The 15,464-nt window shown below is 31.5% G+C and overlaps 2 protein-coding genes across 2 annotated transcripts; one reads left to right on the top strand and one right to left on the bottom strand.

Moving 5' to 3' along the window:
• Positions 1-3,046: 3,046 nt before the first annotated feature.
• LOC123895304 (probable protein phosphatase 2C 39) lies at positions 3,047-6,020 on the top strand. Its single transcript, XM_045945559.1, has 5 exons — positions 3,047-3,391; positions 4,107-4,352; positions 4,587-4,863; positions 5,251-5,405; positions 5,538-6,020. Exons 1-5 carry the CDS (start codon positions 3,359-3,361, stop codon positions 5,673-5,675), a joined length of 849 nt encoding a protein of 282 aa, XP_045801515.1. The 5' UTR covers positions 3,047-3,358; the 3' UTR covers positions 5,676-6,020.
• A 603-nt stretch (positions 6,021-6,623) lies between these two features.
• Positions 6,624-8,089, bottom strand: LOC123895305 (squamosa promoter-binding-like protein 3). The gene is made up of 2 exons (XM_045945560.1): positions 7,549-8,089; positions 6,624-7,093 (listed from the first exon to the last, which is right to left on the bottom strand). Exons 1-2 carry the CDS (start codon positions 7,884-7,886, stop codon positions 6,880-6,882), a joined length of 552 nt encoding a protein of 183 aa, XP_045801516.1. The 5' UTR covers positions 7,887-8,089; the 3' UTR covers positions 6,624-6,879.
• Between the last annotated feature and the right edge of the window lie 7,375 nt (positions 8,090-15,464).

Raw genomic sequence — 15,464 nt, forward strand, 5'->3', positions numbered from 1 at the left:
TACTTTTTAAACGTAATGGACCAAATTAAAACCTAAAATAAACGTAAGGGGTCAATTATGTAGTTAAGCCCAGATATTATTACATATTAGGCTAATTAGACCCGTACACCGTAGTCAAAGTTCTAGTTATAATGCAAATAAGAATCATGTATGTCAAAAAACAAACTTTATTATTGATAGATAGTGAGAATCATTGAAAGTTATATGGTTGTTATTATTATTATTTTGGTAAGTAATTTAAAATATAAAAATACAAATTTAATGAAAAAATTCGGAGAAAATACAAAACTTGGGATTTAACCCAGACCAAGAAGACAAGTTTACAGGACCATAAACACTAAGTTATTGCATGTCATGACAACATTTTTGAACTAGATGTATATATTATAAAATTTTGAGGCCTTTATAAAAGTCCTTGGGCCTAAAGCCCTAGCTACACTTGCTTTAGGTTTGGGTCAGACCTAACCGTAAACAAGATGTTTTCTCTCCCCACCCCCCGTGATTCTTTTATACCCCCCAATATTCTGATTTTGCCCTTGCAAAAAACTTCGGTTCGCAGAAACCGAATTTTTTCTAGTACAAATTCAAAGTAAATTTCGGTTTTCAAGGCAAAAAAAAACTTCGGTTTCTATAAACCGAAGTTTTTTGCAAGGGTAAAATTGGAAATTCAGGGGGTATAAAAGAATCACGGGGGGTGGGGAGAGAAAACATCCATAAACAAACCTAAGGGCACACTTTATATAAATATTTGGTCCTCCTTTGCTTATAGGTTAGATTCATGAGCAATTTACACATTACATTCATAAGGTTCAACCATTTTGAGGTTTTTGCTCATTTGATGCATTTGGTTGCCTTTTATTCATTCATTACACATTTTAAGTCGTCTAGGGATCAACCATCTTTTCGGATGAATAACCTACGGGCCGGGTTACCCCTTCTTAGTTCTAGTAGTTCCCATTTACCGATGTTTCATTCACATACATTAATATTTTTGCTCAAGAATCATCACCACACAAGTTTTGGATAGTAGGACTTATTGATGAAAGAGTGTCGATAACTTCAGTTTGTGCTTCATAAGTTAAAAGATTTTAAATAAGGTTCAAGAATTTTAAGTTTTTAGATTTTCCAACCATAGAAAAGAATTTTAAAGTTTTTAGTTTTTAGTACTTAACTAGTAATAGACCCGTGCGTTACACGATATTTTTAGAAGTTACACTTTGCTATTAAAATTGAAAAAAAAAATTATTTAATCATGAGTAGTATAATTTGTCTCATGTATGATTTATTTAATATATATTATAGCTATTCTTTTAAGAGAGCTATTTTGAAATTGTTATAAGTTCTATCAATCAGTAACATAATTTATCCCATATAAGATTTATTTAGTATATATCATAGTTATTTTGAGATTGTTATAAGTTTCATGAATCAGTAGCTTAATTTGTCCAATGTATGATTTATTTAATACATATGATTGTTATTTTGAGATTGTTATGAGTTCTATGAATGAGTAGTATAATTTGTCTCATGTATGATTTATTTAATATATATTATAACTATTTTGAAATTGTTATAAGTTCTATGAATGAGTAGTATAATTTGTCTCATGTATAATTTATTTAATATATATGATTGTTATTTTGAGATTGTTATGAGTTCTATGATTAAGTAGTATAATTTGTCTCATGTATGATTTATTTAATATATTATAGCTATTTTGAAATTGTTGTGAGTTCTATCAATCAGTAGCATAATTTGTCCAATGTATGATTTATTTAATATATATGATTGTTATTTTGAGATTGTTATGAGTTCTATGAATGAGTAGTATAATTTGTCTCATGTATGATTTATTTAATATATATATATATATATATATATATATATATATATATATATATATATATATATATATATATATATATATATATATATATATATATATATATATATATATATATATATAATTGTTATTTTGAGATTGTTATGAGTTCTATTAATGAGTAGTACAATTTGTCTCATGTATGATTTATCTAATATATTATTGCTATTTTGAAATTGTTATGAGTTCTATGAATCAGTAGTATAATTTGTCTCATGTATGATTTATTTAATATATATGATTGTTATTTTGAGATTGTTATTTAATCTTTGAAGTTAGATTTATTTAATCAGTATTATGAAACAATAGAATAATTTGCCCCATATAAGTTTTGAGCAATTTGTTCTCCGTAAATATTTTTTTTCTCTGTAAATATTTTATTAACATCAATTTCTTTTCTGGATTATTTAATTTTCTTATCAGCATCCCGCGTACAATTGTTAATTAAAGGTTTTGAGCAAAAACTTGTTCTTGGTGTATACTATTTTATTACAAAAAATTCATCAGCAATAATTGTTCTCCGTATAATTTAATTTATTTCGAACTTATTCGTGTATAAGAGTTAATTAAAAAATGTCATCAACAACAATTTGTTTTTCGTATATAATGGTTAATTTAATTTTTTTATGAACAACTTGTTCCTCGAATCATTTAAAATTTTCATGAGCAACAATTTATTCCCCATATATAATAGGTAATTAAAAAATTTCATCAACAATAACTTGTTCTTCACTTCTTTGTATATAATGGTTAATAATTTTTCACCAACAACAACTTGTTCCCCGTATATTATAGTTAATTTAAGTTTTTCATCGGCAAATACATTGTTCCCCATATAATAGTTGATTTAAATTTTTCATCACCAACAATTTGTTCCCGTATAAATTAGTGTAGTATATTTTATAAAAAGTTATATATTGCACGAGTCGTAACGTTACGTCTATATTTTTTAGAAATTATATTTTGCTAATTAAAAAAAAAATTAAATAAGATTCAAGAATTTTAAGTTTTTAGATTTTCCAACCATAAAAAAGAATTTTTAAGTTTTTAGTACTTAATAACTTTATTAGAGGACGTCCTCTATCTTTAGAACGAGATTCTGGAAAACTACTCATATTTCCCACATAAAGTACATAATTCCTTCAAGACTAATTCTAATATGGTGCTTCAATCATTGAAGGACTGAATTTTCGAAAAAAAATTAACAGTCCAAGCAAGGTGATTTAATCCGGACCGTTGAAATTTGAAAATGTGACGCGTCGCGCATCTGTTAAAGGAAAGAAAATAAGAAAAGCAAAAAGTCGTGTAACAAAAGAACAAAACCGAAAAAATGGTGTCAACGCGAGAGTGATCCTCATCATCATCATTTCGTATTGTATTCTTTCTTCGCCTCTTCACTTCGATTCCTCTACGTGGCTTTATAAATCAAATCTACATCTACATATATACCCTTCTTTCCACTTCCACAACTCAACCATGGCAGGCAGAGAAATCCTCCATAAGATGAAGGTATCTTTTAAATTTAATCACACTGTTGTTGCCTACCATTCTCTTATTTTCACGTCCTATTTTGTTTTTAATTACTTACAAAATGATGATGATGATCCTTGATACTTCTCAAATATTCTGTTGTGGATAAATACGCCCAATCATCGTGGTTTTCAATTGATTTTGTGATTGAGACAAAAACGCCAAGCATCGTTCCATGAACAATCATATTAGAAATATATTAAATTGTTTAACTAGTGGCATGAAAGAAAATTGGGAATTAAAAAATATCAACTTTTTTTTTTTTTTGAGTCTTAAGGAGCTTAAAATGGATGCTTTGTATTGGAAAAAACAAAATTTTCACTCACAACTTTTAGCCTTTAGGTCACTCTTGGTAATCTAAGGTTCGGCCACGAGATAACCTGATTAAGAATTATTTCCACCAGAAATTGAACTTGGTTCTCCACAACAATTTCTCCTAAGGAGAGCTCATTCTGGTTAGAAAATATCAATTGTTGTGTGGCCAGCAGCCTTCAGTATTAAATGCGTGATCACGAGAGACAGCATCATGGGCTCAATACCCATTTTCTTAACCGTGTCTTATGAAATACTATCTTACAAGTTAACAATGACAAATCTTGAGCAAATTCAACATGGATAGATAAATTGCGCAAGTTTCATTTGTTTGTCCAGCATGAGTTTTTTCTCATTTTTAAACTTAAGTATGTTGCTGCAGGAAAAAGTTATGGGACCATCTGATCCAGACTCAGGGAAAGGAAAGAGCAATATGTCAAAGCATGTAACTCATGGCTTTCACTTGGTAAAGGGAAGATCAAATCATGCCATGGAAGACTACGTGGTTGCTGAATTCAAGCATGTTGATGACAATGAGTTGGGTTTATTTGCAATATTTGATGGTCACGCAGGTCATAGTGTACCTGATTACTTGCGGTCTCATTTGTTTGATAGTATCTTAAAAGAGGTAATGAGGATTCCCATTACTTGGTGTCTGTTTGTTTTTGCGGTCCATCCGCATAACATGCACGTGAAATTCAAAGCTACAGTTTGCATTGGGATGCGGTGCATAACTATATCCTAACACATGCTTAATCTATGATTGACTTTCTGAAAAATTACCAGTGTCAATTTAAGTTGAATGAATTTGGCTTGTGGATATCATGTTTGTCTTTAACTCTACTCTTGCCTTTTAATGTAGCCTGATTTCTGGACTGAACCCGCGGAGAGTGTGAAGAGAGCTTATAGTGAAACTGATTCTACTATTTTAGAGAAATCAGGTGATTTGGGTAGAGGAGGTTCAACTGCAGTTACAGCAATACTCATTAATTGTCAAAAGTTAGTAGTGGCCAATATTGGAGATTCCCGTGCTGTCTTATCTGAGAATGGCGTTGCAATACCACTGTCAGTGGATCATGAACCAACAACAGAAAGCGATGATATAAAAAACAGAGGTGGTTTTGTATCTAATTTCCCAGGTATAATATACAACGTTTTTCAAGAATATATAGTTGGAATAACTGCTGCTTCATAGAATATGTTATTCTTTATTTATCAAGAATAGTTGTATTGATTTACCAGATACCTTTCATACCTATGCATCATTGAGTGTTTCACATGATAAAATCTAGTATGACTTTTCAGTATCTGATTGATATATAAATAAGGTATATTCGGTGTCCAACACCTATCAGAGTGGGATACATTTAATCACTTTCATGTTCTCAAGTGTCTGTGTAATTATCAAGTGTGTGTCCTATGTTTGTGTTTGTATCTATGTCTGTGTTTCATTGTTTGATATTATTCTTGATTATGGCTAAGGATACAATTTATTTCAAAGGATACTGATTTTGTTGTCAATTCAGGGGATGTTCCACGGGTTGATGGGCAATTAGCAGTGTCAAGGGCATTTGGCGACAAAAGCCTAAAGATACACATGACCTCAGAACCACATGTGACAGTGAAGGTGATAGATGATGGTGGAGAGTTTGTTATATTAGCCAGTGATGGGTTATGGAAGGTATAAGATTTGATAAAATGATGAAAGCATCACATGATTGATTCATTCAATTGTACAAATCTTGTGGATAGTTTTTCTTCACCCTTTCTGAAAAACATGTGTTTGATTTTATACTCATGTCTTTTATTACAGGTTGTGTCAAATCAAGAAGCAGTTGATACTATCAGAGATATTAAGGATGCTCGGGCAGCAGCAAAGCGTCTTACCGAAGAAGCGCTCAACAGGAAAAGCTCAGATGATATCTCTTGCATTGTTGTGAGGTTTCACTGATTGCAAAATTCACATTGTAGATTCTGATCTACAAACTTTAGTGTGTATATACTATATAGATAAACGTTGATATCCATTGAGGTGGTTATTCTGCTCAAACTTTAGTGATCTCTTTTATTACCTGCTTTCATCCAAACCAACTTGGATAGTGTGTTATTAGATGTAACAATGTAAGAAAGGTTTAGTGTTGGAATATTAATGGCCAACTAATTTCTATGAATGCAAGGATATTTGATAAAAAAAAAAATACATTAGCCAATTACTGTCTAGCTGTTTAAATTTTAGATACCTACTAAAGCACTTCAGCAATGAATGAAGCTGGGAATAACCCTTGCCATTTTATAAGTTATAATGTTTTCAATTATAATAAACATAAGTTCCTACTTTTGATTAAATTGTTGAGATTTATTCTGTTTGTTTGAAATAAAGTTTAGATGAGTTTTGTTACTTGTTAGGGTAAGAGAAAGTTTGTGACAGATTTAATGGTCTCTAAATGCAACTTTTCATGTTTATGTTTACTTGCTTTGTAGAAACCTTAGTACAGAAAGGCAAGCTGCCATAACAGTTGTCACTAGCACCCTTAGAATTATTGTAATCTCTGGATCCCTTATATAGTCATTGTGGCTGAATAAATGAGTAAGCAAAAACATTACAATCAATTTAACTCCATTTTAATGAATTCCATTCTTTCATTGGAGATTTTGAGTAGATTTAAGATTACCACGATTTTCTAATAATCCAAAGTGACAAATCTATGGTAATGTTTTCAAGTGTTTATCGACGCATTGAACAAACCTTTGGTGGCATAGTTTGGAGATATTTTTATGATAAAATGTAAATAAAAATGTATACATACGCCAAATGGAATATAGCAGCTACTGTGAAAGTTTATATATTATAGAGCCTAGATAAAGTGTTGAAATTATATATAAATAAATTACCCAAAAGAAGGAAAATCTTTTTATTCTATTGGAGTTGAAGAGTTATAGCATTGAAGGGTGCTTTAATATATAAGGATACTTACTTATTACGATAAAGACAAACAGAAGAAATAAAAGGCATTCACACATGACCTTTAGATGTTGGACATTTTAGGTTCTTGTTGTGGTGAACATACAAAGGATCTTTATTCTATGCCTTGGACTGTAAGAAACCAGAGAAGGTGACAGAAGAGAGGGAGCTTCCTGAACTCAACACTTTATCTTCACCTAATATTGAATGACTTGTAGCCAGAACTCCCTGGTAAGTTCATCTGAATTCTGCACTGTGTTTCCTTAGGTTGATGTTGTTGTCCTTTGCTGTGGCTGCTGCCCTCATTGGCAGTTTCAGGGTTGGTTTTCCTGCGCCTTTCATTGTGTCCAGCCAACCGCCTGCGACAGCTTCTTTTAGATTCATCGAACTCTGCTAGGTCATGGAACCTGCACAACATGACTCATTGTTTGATTTGCAAAACATTAGGGTCAGAGAATGATTCTCTGGTCCAAGGTGTTTAATGCTGCTAGTTTTACACTTACAAAAATATAACTGTTAGTTTCTAAGCAATGTTTTAAAAGTTGGATTGAACGGTTCAACTAATTGGAATTTGGAACTGACCAATTTGCTTGTTGATTATTCCAGTACTTTAGTTTGTTGAACTGGTTGAATGGTTGGTTCAACCAGTTTTTATTTTATTTATATCTCTTATTTACATCAATTCAATTAACCAGTTGGATCTTCGATCCGGTTTTTAAAAGTTGATTTTAAATGCAAACGAGCTAAAAAAAACAGATCATAGGAAAACAATACCATCTCTACCACCTATAGTAAAACATGTCAAATGAAAACACAAATTGATGAGTGTTAGAGAAAATGGTGTAGATAGAGGATTGAAGACCTGCTACATTGTTGGCAAAACCTCTGCCTCAGCCCAGAAACCACCACAACAGGTGCCTTAGAATGAAACTCACACACCTTATGGCGACGATGGTATCTCTTTGCATCGGTCAAATCAGCTCCACACCTCTCTGCTTGGCAGGAAGGTGGAGAAACACCACCGCCGCCAGAACCTCCTCTTCTTCCGCCACCGGCCCCTTTCTTCTTCTCTTCTTCAGTCAGACTGAAATCACCATCCTCTTCTTCTACTTCATTTTCCACTTCTTCTTCCACTGTGTTGTTCCTTCTCACCTTTTCCATCATCAATGTTCTCTTCCTCTCAATACTCCTAGCTTCCATTGTGTGGTGAGAGCTGAGCTTACAAAGGTTATAAGGGAGGAGCTAGCAAGTAATGTTGTAGAATAGAAGAAGCTAGAATTTTGGGAGCAATGAAGTGAAAGAGGGAGTATATATGAAGCAGAAAGGCAAAAAGAAGGTGCAAAGTGTGTGTGGACCACAACCTTCATTTCCTTTTAATTATGTTCTTTTATTTTTAGTAGTATACTGTAGCATCTAAGTTCAAGTCTCTTCTAACCTAATCAGAGGTCTTGAATTCATTTTGAGAATGAAGCAGCGTTAAAACTCTTGAGGGAGGAAATTTTTATCGTTCGTTGTGTTTCAAGGAATTAATATCCGGTTTTTTAGAAGAAAAAAAATACTACAGCGGTATGGCGGCTGAATGCAAATAGTGCATTAAGTAGGGTTTTGAAGATGGGTTTTGTCTTTAATAGTAAGCTAATAATTAATGGAAAGTTAAATCCTAATTGTTGTAGTAAAGTAAGGAGCGGGTAATACGTATACCATTGATCCATCCATGTTGAATGAAGCGCGTGACTCATAAACGCTTAACTATTGGTAATCAAGGAATTACTAATGAGGAGAAAAGGATTTTACATTTTTTTGTTGTTATTTTGTTCATGTTGTAGGTTTCTGTTGCCACTCAGATAAAGGACCAATATCACATGCATACCCAACAAACTCTTGCATTCAATCATCCTTTCGCATAAAAGTAAATAGTGAAGTTGCATCTATAACATGATTAACCATTTGAGGCATACAACTGGTTGTCTATATCTTAATTTTAGCTGACTTGTATTTAATTATTTTAGTGGTATGTATGTATGTATGTATGTTTGTAATTATGAATAATCTTCGATTTAGATATATATGGATATGGATGGTCCATTGCATTTTAATTCTCAACCCTGCAAAGTACTCATAGCACTGGACAAAGCTAGATTCTAGATTGTTGAGTTGAGAGAGACACATCAAAATTTTCATTTTGAAGCTTAATATATACTACTAGGTAACAGCAGGAACAAAGTTCATCACTTTAACATAAATCATAAATAAATGTATAGTAACAAAGTTCATCACATGTCACAGTCATTCATTTCAAATTGATAGACTCATTATATCTTAATAAAATCAATACAAAATAATTTCAATCATTAATTTCAGATTTGATGGTCCTGATTAAAAACCTTTGTGGATTTTTATGGCAGGAAATCAGTCTAATTGACCATCATGTATGTATGTATGTATGTGTACGCGTGTGATTAATTAACAAGTTAAATACTGTAGAATGATGGAATCTTTTATTTTATTTTTCTGGTATAAAAATGAAATGATGTCAATTAAGTTGCATAGTACTACTATGGCCACAACACGTGGTGCTGATGACATAACCTGGCATGCTAGTACTTACTACTGCCCATGATTTCACAAGATGCCATCGTACCCAGTACTTGATGCCAGTTTTCACCATGGATTGGATTGGACGGTATCCACAAAAAACAAACGATTCAACCTTGTCTATGTTTAATTTAATCATTGAGGATAATTTTGCTTTCTTAAACAACAATAAATATTCAAGCCATGACCAGCATATTTCGGCCGGAGAATGAAAAATTTTAGTGGTTTCAAATGGCCTCCCATCAGAATGAATCGTTTAAAAGAATATAAGTTCAGTTTCTGGTGGAAACAAATTTTACTTATATACGGCCGAATTTTAGATTATCGGCACTTTTTTCCCTTAAAAACTAATGGGATTAACACCAAAAATTTGTAAAATAGTCACACATATGCATTCGCCTATTTCGTATGCCACTTGTATCATAATCACTAGCACCGCTCATCTTTGAATTCACTTTTGTGAAAAACAAAAGTGATGTTTAAAGTATAAAAATGATTTTGACAAGTTTAAATATTTTTTTACTAATTGCTTTTATGTCAAGAATTGATTTTAATTTGAAATTGAGATGTGCAAATATAAATGAAGTTTTACTTATTGCTTTTCCTAATTGCTATTATTCAACATACTTTTACACGGATGTATTTAATTTAAATATGAATGAAGTTTGGAATCGCCTCTAAGACATTCTACCATGGAAGATAAGAGCTTTGTATATAGTTGTGAGTTAGATGCCTTCTTATCATGGTATCAATATCAAACGTACACTAAATTATTTAACATCCAACCAACCTATTGAATCAGATGATGGTCAAGGTGAGAAGTGGGAACAAACAAGTCATCATTGATGAAAACATGAATGATGCAAATCAATCCATTTTTATTGGCATCAATTAAATTTCAGTGTTTCACCATATATGCATATCCTACCTCCACCTAAATTTGGTATATATTTTTGTTTTTCCTTCTCTATTTCCTTTATGGCTATGAGCATAAGAATTTCACACCTCACACATACTTCACCAAAAAATCATGCATATCACTCTCATATTATTATTGACTTGTGTTTGGTCCCCCCCCCCCCCCCCCCCCCCTTCTGTTCTTCCATTTAATTATTCTTCCCTTGTTAATTTGTTATGAAAACCAATTAACACTAACAAATATATATGATGATATATATACCATTTCAAAAGGGCCTTTATTCAAAATGTGTAAGACAGTTGTGAAAGAATTTTGATATGAATAGACAAAAAGTTATATTGTAATGCTGGAAAATTCTTGTTGCTTGTCTTTGTAAACAAAGGATATTAATTAGTGCAAACAGCTGCACGGTGTATAAGATAAGAGGAATATATATTTATATATATATAATAAATCATCCTCTGATAATTCAATACAAGAGCATAGAAATTTTATGTTGGTCCCCAAAGATTTGGCAAACCATGAATAAATGCGTTAAATCATGGACTTGTTTTCACAGGCACACTTTTTTTTTTTTTTTTTAGCATAATGTTCAAGTTTCATCACTGGATGGCTCTTTTTCTGATCTGCTTTTCATTGAGTTATGGTTTGTCGTTTTTGTTACAACTTTATCAGATGATTTATACCAGTCAGAAACAGACGTAGGTATCTGATTCTGTTGTAATGTCAGATATAAGTTCACTAGCTACAAAAATCATAATTGTCCTGTTTTGGTTAGGATACCATTCTTTTATATCACGGTGGGTATGTCTATAGAATTATAATGATATATATATCACTATTGTGATTTTAATGTGATACTAAACATAAACATTGACTAATATCTATTCTCAAACTAACTATAACTTGTTTTTGAAAATCAATAATCTCATTTTATTTTATTTCCGAAAATCTCAACATCGCCATATATACATATAAAACATGAAATATGATAATTTTTTATTTTTAATCCAAATAACTTTTTTTCCCATATATCTATATATACTATATATATATATATAAAAAGGTACATTATTTTTGGTGTGAACTTTTCGTAATACTCATAATACCCTAAATTTTTTTTAGAAGCAACAAAAAAATTTTATTAACAAACACACTATAATAAGAATTTTTTTTTTGACATAAGTTAGATAAAGGCATGCGCGAAACGCGCTTGCCTGGCCCGCTAGTAGTCTATAATTTATTTTCCATCAAATGCTATCGGTCATCAGATTAAATGACCTTTGTCATTGCATGACACCATGGTTGGCAACCTCCCAAACCTTATCATAGGCCTATTATAGGTTATGCGGTGTCCACGTCATTCTCCACATGTATAATATTTTGGAATAATCTATCTTCTATACAATATAAAAACAAAAATATTATATTTGCTCCGAAGAAGCCGTTGATTCCGATAGTGAGACTTCAAGTACGTTGACGCGGATGGCTGGAAAATAATTAACTGGAGGCATGTAATCTAACTAAGGAATTATTCATAAATATTGTGCAACTTCCCCAGAATACAACCGGTTTTTCTCGACGATAAACATACCGAGGCTATCAAGACACAAAAATATCAACGAAGTAGGTAACTCAGGCATTACAAAAAAAATGGAAAAACTAAACAAAACTCAATAGCATACTCTGATACTTGGATGCACCTTCTCATATAATATCTATATAAAAACGGTTACTTAATAGTAATAATTAAGATTTTACACAGCAAAATTTTTTGTCTAAAACAAAACCGTAAGCGATTAACTAAAGGTGTATCTGAACTCCTCAAGTAAATAGCAAAATTAATTTGGAGTTTAATATAGGAAAGGAAAACGTGAGAGAAATAATAGGTACAAGTGGGTATCCTATATATGTATAGACTAATTCAAAGTTTTTTCATTTAGATAAATAAGACTAAATGAATATAACCACAAATAAAATAATTTCCTTGATAAAATATATTTCTACTTTTCTCATTTAAAAATTAGTAGACACAATATAATATAAACTTTTGAAATATACCCAAAATTTCCAACAATCCCCCACATATTTCAAAAGTTTTAAAATCAAAAGGTAAACAAAAATTGTTTCGAAAACATTGCCTGAGTCACTTTTGAGTACGATGCATCAAACTGGTATAGCAAGCTATATGAACTAGTGCTAGAATGATATACTTAACACACAATGAATTTGGTGTAACAAGCTATATGAACCAAAGGCATTTGGCGTATGTTAGCAGTATAACATCCACATCACTCCCCCACAATTCTCGTGTTACGCGGTGTTGCGCATTTAGGCCGTGCGCGTGTCTGGTTTTCATGAGTGCTCTAGAAACCCGCCACAGTCTCATGCAAGCGGCCCCACTTGACACTCATATAGGTGATTCCATCTAGTGTATGCTACAACCATACACCACCTACAAGGGCTTATGGTAATCATTAAAAGCCTTAAGCTTGCCCCTCAAATTAATTTTAATTTAGCACTTCTCATAGCCATTATCATAACAAATAGGAAATGGACAAAATTTTAGTGCTAACTTAACTAACAAGTAACTTGTTTTTACCCATACGAACCTTCTTCATGGGATCTCCAATCACAAAGGTTGGGTTCCTATTACTTGTCGTTTTTCAGTGGCATAGTCCATTCCTATCAATTTTCTTCCCATGGGTTAAGTCAACGGATCCGATCAATTCACTAATATTGACTAAGACGTCTCAAAGTCAATTCATCTCACAATTTCTTGAGTCTATAAAGTAAACTCGATTTTTACAATAAGTTTATACAAGTCTACTTAGATGGCCACTAAGCGACAACTTATTCATCAACAAAATAAATCTACTTATAGATTCTCATTGGCTAACATCCAATTATAAATTTGTTATACAAGTCTACTTAAAATATTTCCAAGCGACAAAACTTCACATCGAATAAATATAACTCTATGTAGAGATTTATCGCACAAGTCTACTTGGATAATATTCAAGTGACCACACTCTACATTGGGTAAATTAAATCAACTTAAATATTTAATTTCATATAACCAAATTTATAAAAACATCATTGTATTATTTTAATACAATGATTAATTCACAATATACCATATAATATTTTATGATATCTCTCAAATATCTTTAGTCAAGTATAGCATTATGATCATAAGGGATACTCAATATTTTAATTCCAAAATATTTAAACTTCCTAAAAAATTCTCAAGTATTATACTATATATCACACATCCTTATGATCTTATACCATAATTCACACTTGATTATCTCATTTCTTATACAAATTTTCTTTGAATAAGAATTGGTATCACAATGAACTCCATTATTTAGCTCAAAATGTATTACGTACATATTATAGACTTCTAGCTATAACATTATACTGCTAGCTCCTCTTAACAAATGAAGTTAATTTTACTTCAAAATTCATTCGCAAGATGTGCGGGAATCCAAATTTTTGGTATGATAACTTTGCATATGTGCAGATCAGGCCTGAGCTAAACTAACCACTAAGAAGACTCAAAGTTTAAGTGCAAGCTTATTAATTAATAACAAAGTAGAAATCAATAACCACTTCATCATATATTTGTAGCAACCACAATATCATACACCTCATATTTAACTCTCAAGTTATTGCACACTATCAATCTTTCAAAATTACAAGGAGCTAGAACATTTTACATTAAAGTAAAATTTATCAAATCATCAACTCATACATGTTAAAGTGGTCTCAAAATATTAATGAGTATGTGACTAGCAAACATATCAATCATTAAAGAAGAAGTCAACAATTACTCACAAATCTCAATCACCATACGTAATTTCATGCTTCCATTGCTAACACATCACTTGCATACAAATACAATCACTATTTAAATCACAAACTATAACACATATATGCATGACTAGAAATTCACTCGAGAGTATCATAGGAAGGATGAAACTTATCAAACAGATTCTCAAAACACTCAACTTTGGTGAATGACAATTATCCTAATAGTCATAACTTCTTAAGATAAAGACCAACATATATATTGCAAAAAACATTCTACTAATTATCAAATTAAACTGTTCACTTTTATGAGAAAATTCTTATTTGTTCAATTCAAACACCAGGTTTTTTATATTATGTTACAATCCTTCAATATATATATATGTCAACTCATTTGATAAACACCCTTTTAATTTTAAAATTAACAATAATAATTTTTCATAATCCATTAATTAAATTGAAGCAAGTAGAACACTCTTCAGAGATGCAGGAGCATGCAATACGGTAGCTCATATTTTCATCCAAAACAAATATTTCTCAAAACAATGAATACATGATAACTCATCTTAATAAAAAAATTAATCGCAAGGATGTACACAGTATTCTCATCATAACAAAAAATTAAGATTATCATTTTCATTAAACTATATTATATAATCACTAAATTTTTAGGTAAATTCAACACCGTCAATCAATCACAAATTCAACATAAAATTAAGAAGTTGTGAGATTATAATTAGAACTTAGAATATGTACCTGATTCCTTGTGGATGATTTTAAGAGGAGTAATAATATTACGCTTACAATTGTACATGCTCCGGTTCCTTTCGTTGACAAAGAGGGCAAACCCCCACATTTTGACGTTAACCAAAATAGAGTGAAAATAAAATCAACACCGTCGGAGTTTCGTTAAATGCAGACCCGGAGGCCATCAACCTCAATCTTGTTGCCATTGTCGTGACCATATCCAGCCATAATTCCTTAGATTATTGGCACTGAACTAAGAAATTATCCGCGAATATTGCGCAACTCCCCTAGAATACAACCGGTTCTTCTCGACGATAAACATGCCGAAGATATCAAGACACGAAAATATCAACGAGGTAGGTAACTCAAGCATTACAAAAAAAAAATGGAAAAACTAAACAAAACTCAATAGCATCCTCTGATACTTGGATGCACCTTCTCATATAATATCTATATAACTGTTACTTAATAGTAATAATTAAGATTTTACACGGCAAAACTTTTTGTCTAAAACAAAACCGTAGTCCCTATTCATTAGCAATTAACTAAAGGTGTATCTCAAGTAAATAGCAAAATTAATTTAGAGTTAATATAGGAAAGGAAAACGTGACAGAAATAATAGGAACAAGTGGGTATCCTATGTATAGACTAATTCAAAGTTTTTTCATTTAGATAAATAAGACTAAATGAATATAACCACAAAT

The sequence above is a fragment of the Trifolium pratense genome, linkage group LG7, assembly GCF_020283565.1.
Source record: "Trifolium pratense cultivar HEN17-A07 linkage group LG7, ARS_RC_1.1, whole genome shotgun sequence".
Classification (NCBI taxonomy): domain Eukaryota; kingdom Viridiplantae; phylum Streptophyta; class Magnoliopsida; order Fabales; family Fabaceae; genus Trifolium; species Trifolium pratense.

Excerpts from the sequence above, each read along its gene's own strand:
- LOC123895304 (XM_045945559.1), top strand. The coding sequence starts at position 3,359 with ATGGCAGGCAGAGAAATCCTCCATAAGATGAAG. Across the intron at positions 4,353-4,586 it reads TTGATAGTATCTTAAAAGAG|CCTGATTTCTGGACTGAACC; the intron begins GTAATGAGGATT and ends CTTTTAATGTAG. Across the intron at positions 4,864-5,250 it reads TTTTGTATCTAATTTCCCAG|GGGATGTTCCACGGGTTGAT; the intron begins GTATAATATACA and ends TTGTCAATTCAG.
- LOC123895305 (XM_045945560.1), bottom strand. The coding sequence starts at position 7,886 with ATGGAAGCTAGGAGTATTGAGAGGAAGAGAACATTGATGATGGAAAAG. Across the intron at positions 7,094-7,548 it reads TTTTGCCAACAATGTAGCAG|GTTCCATGACCTAGCAGAGT; the intron begins GTCTTCAATCCT and ends CATGTTGTGCAG.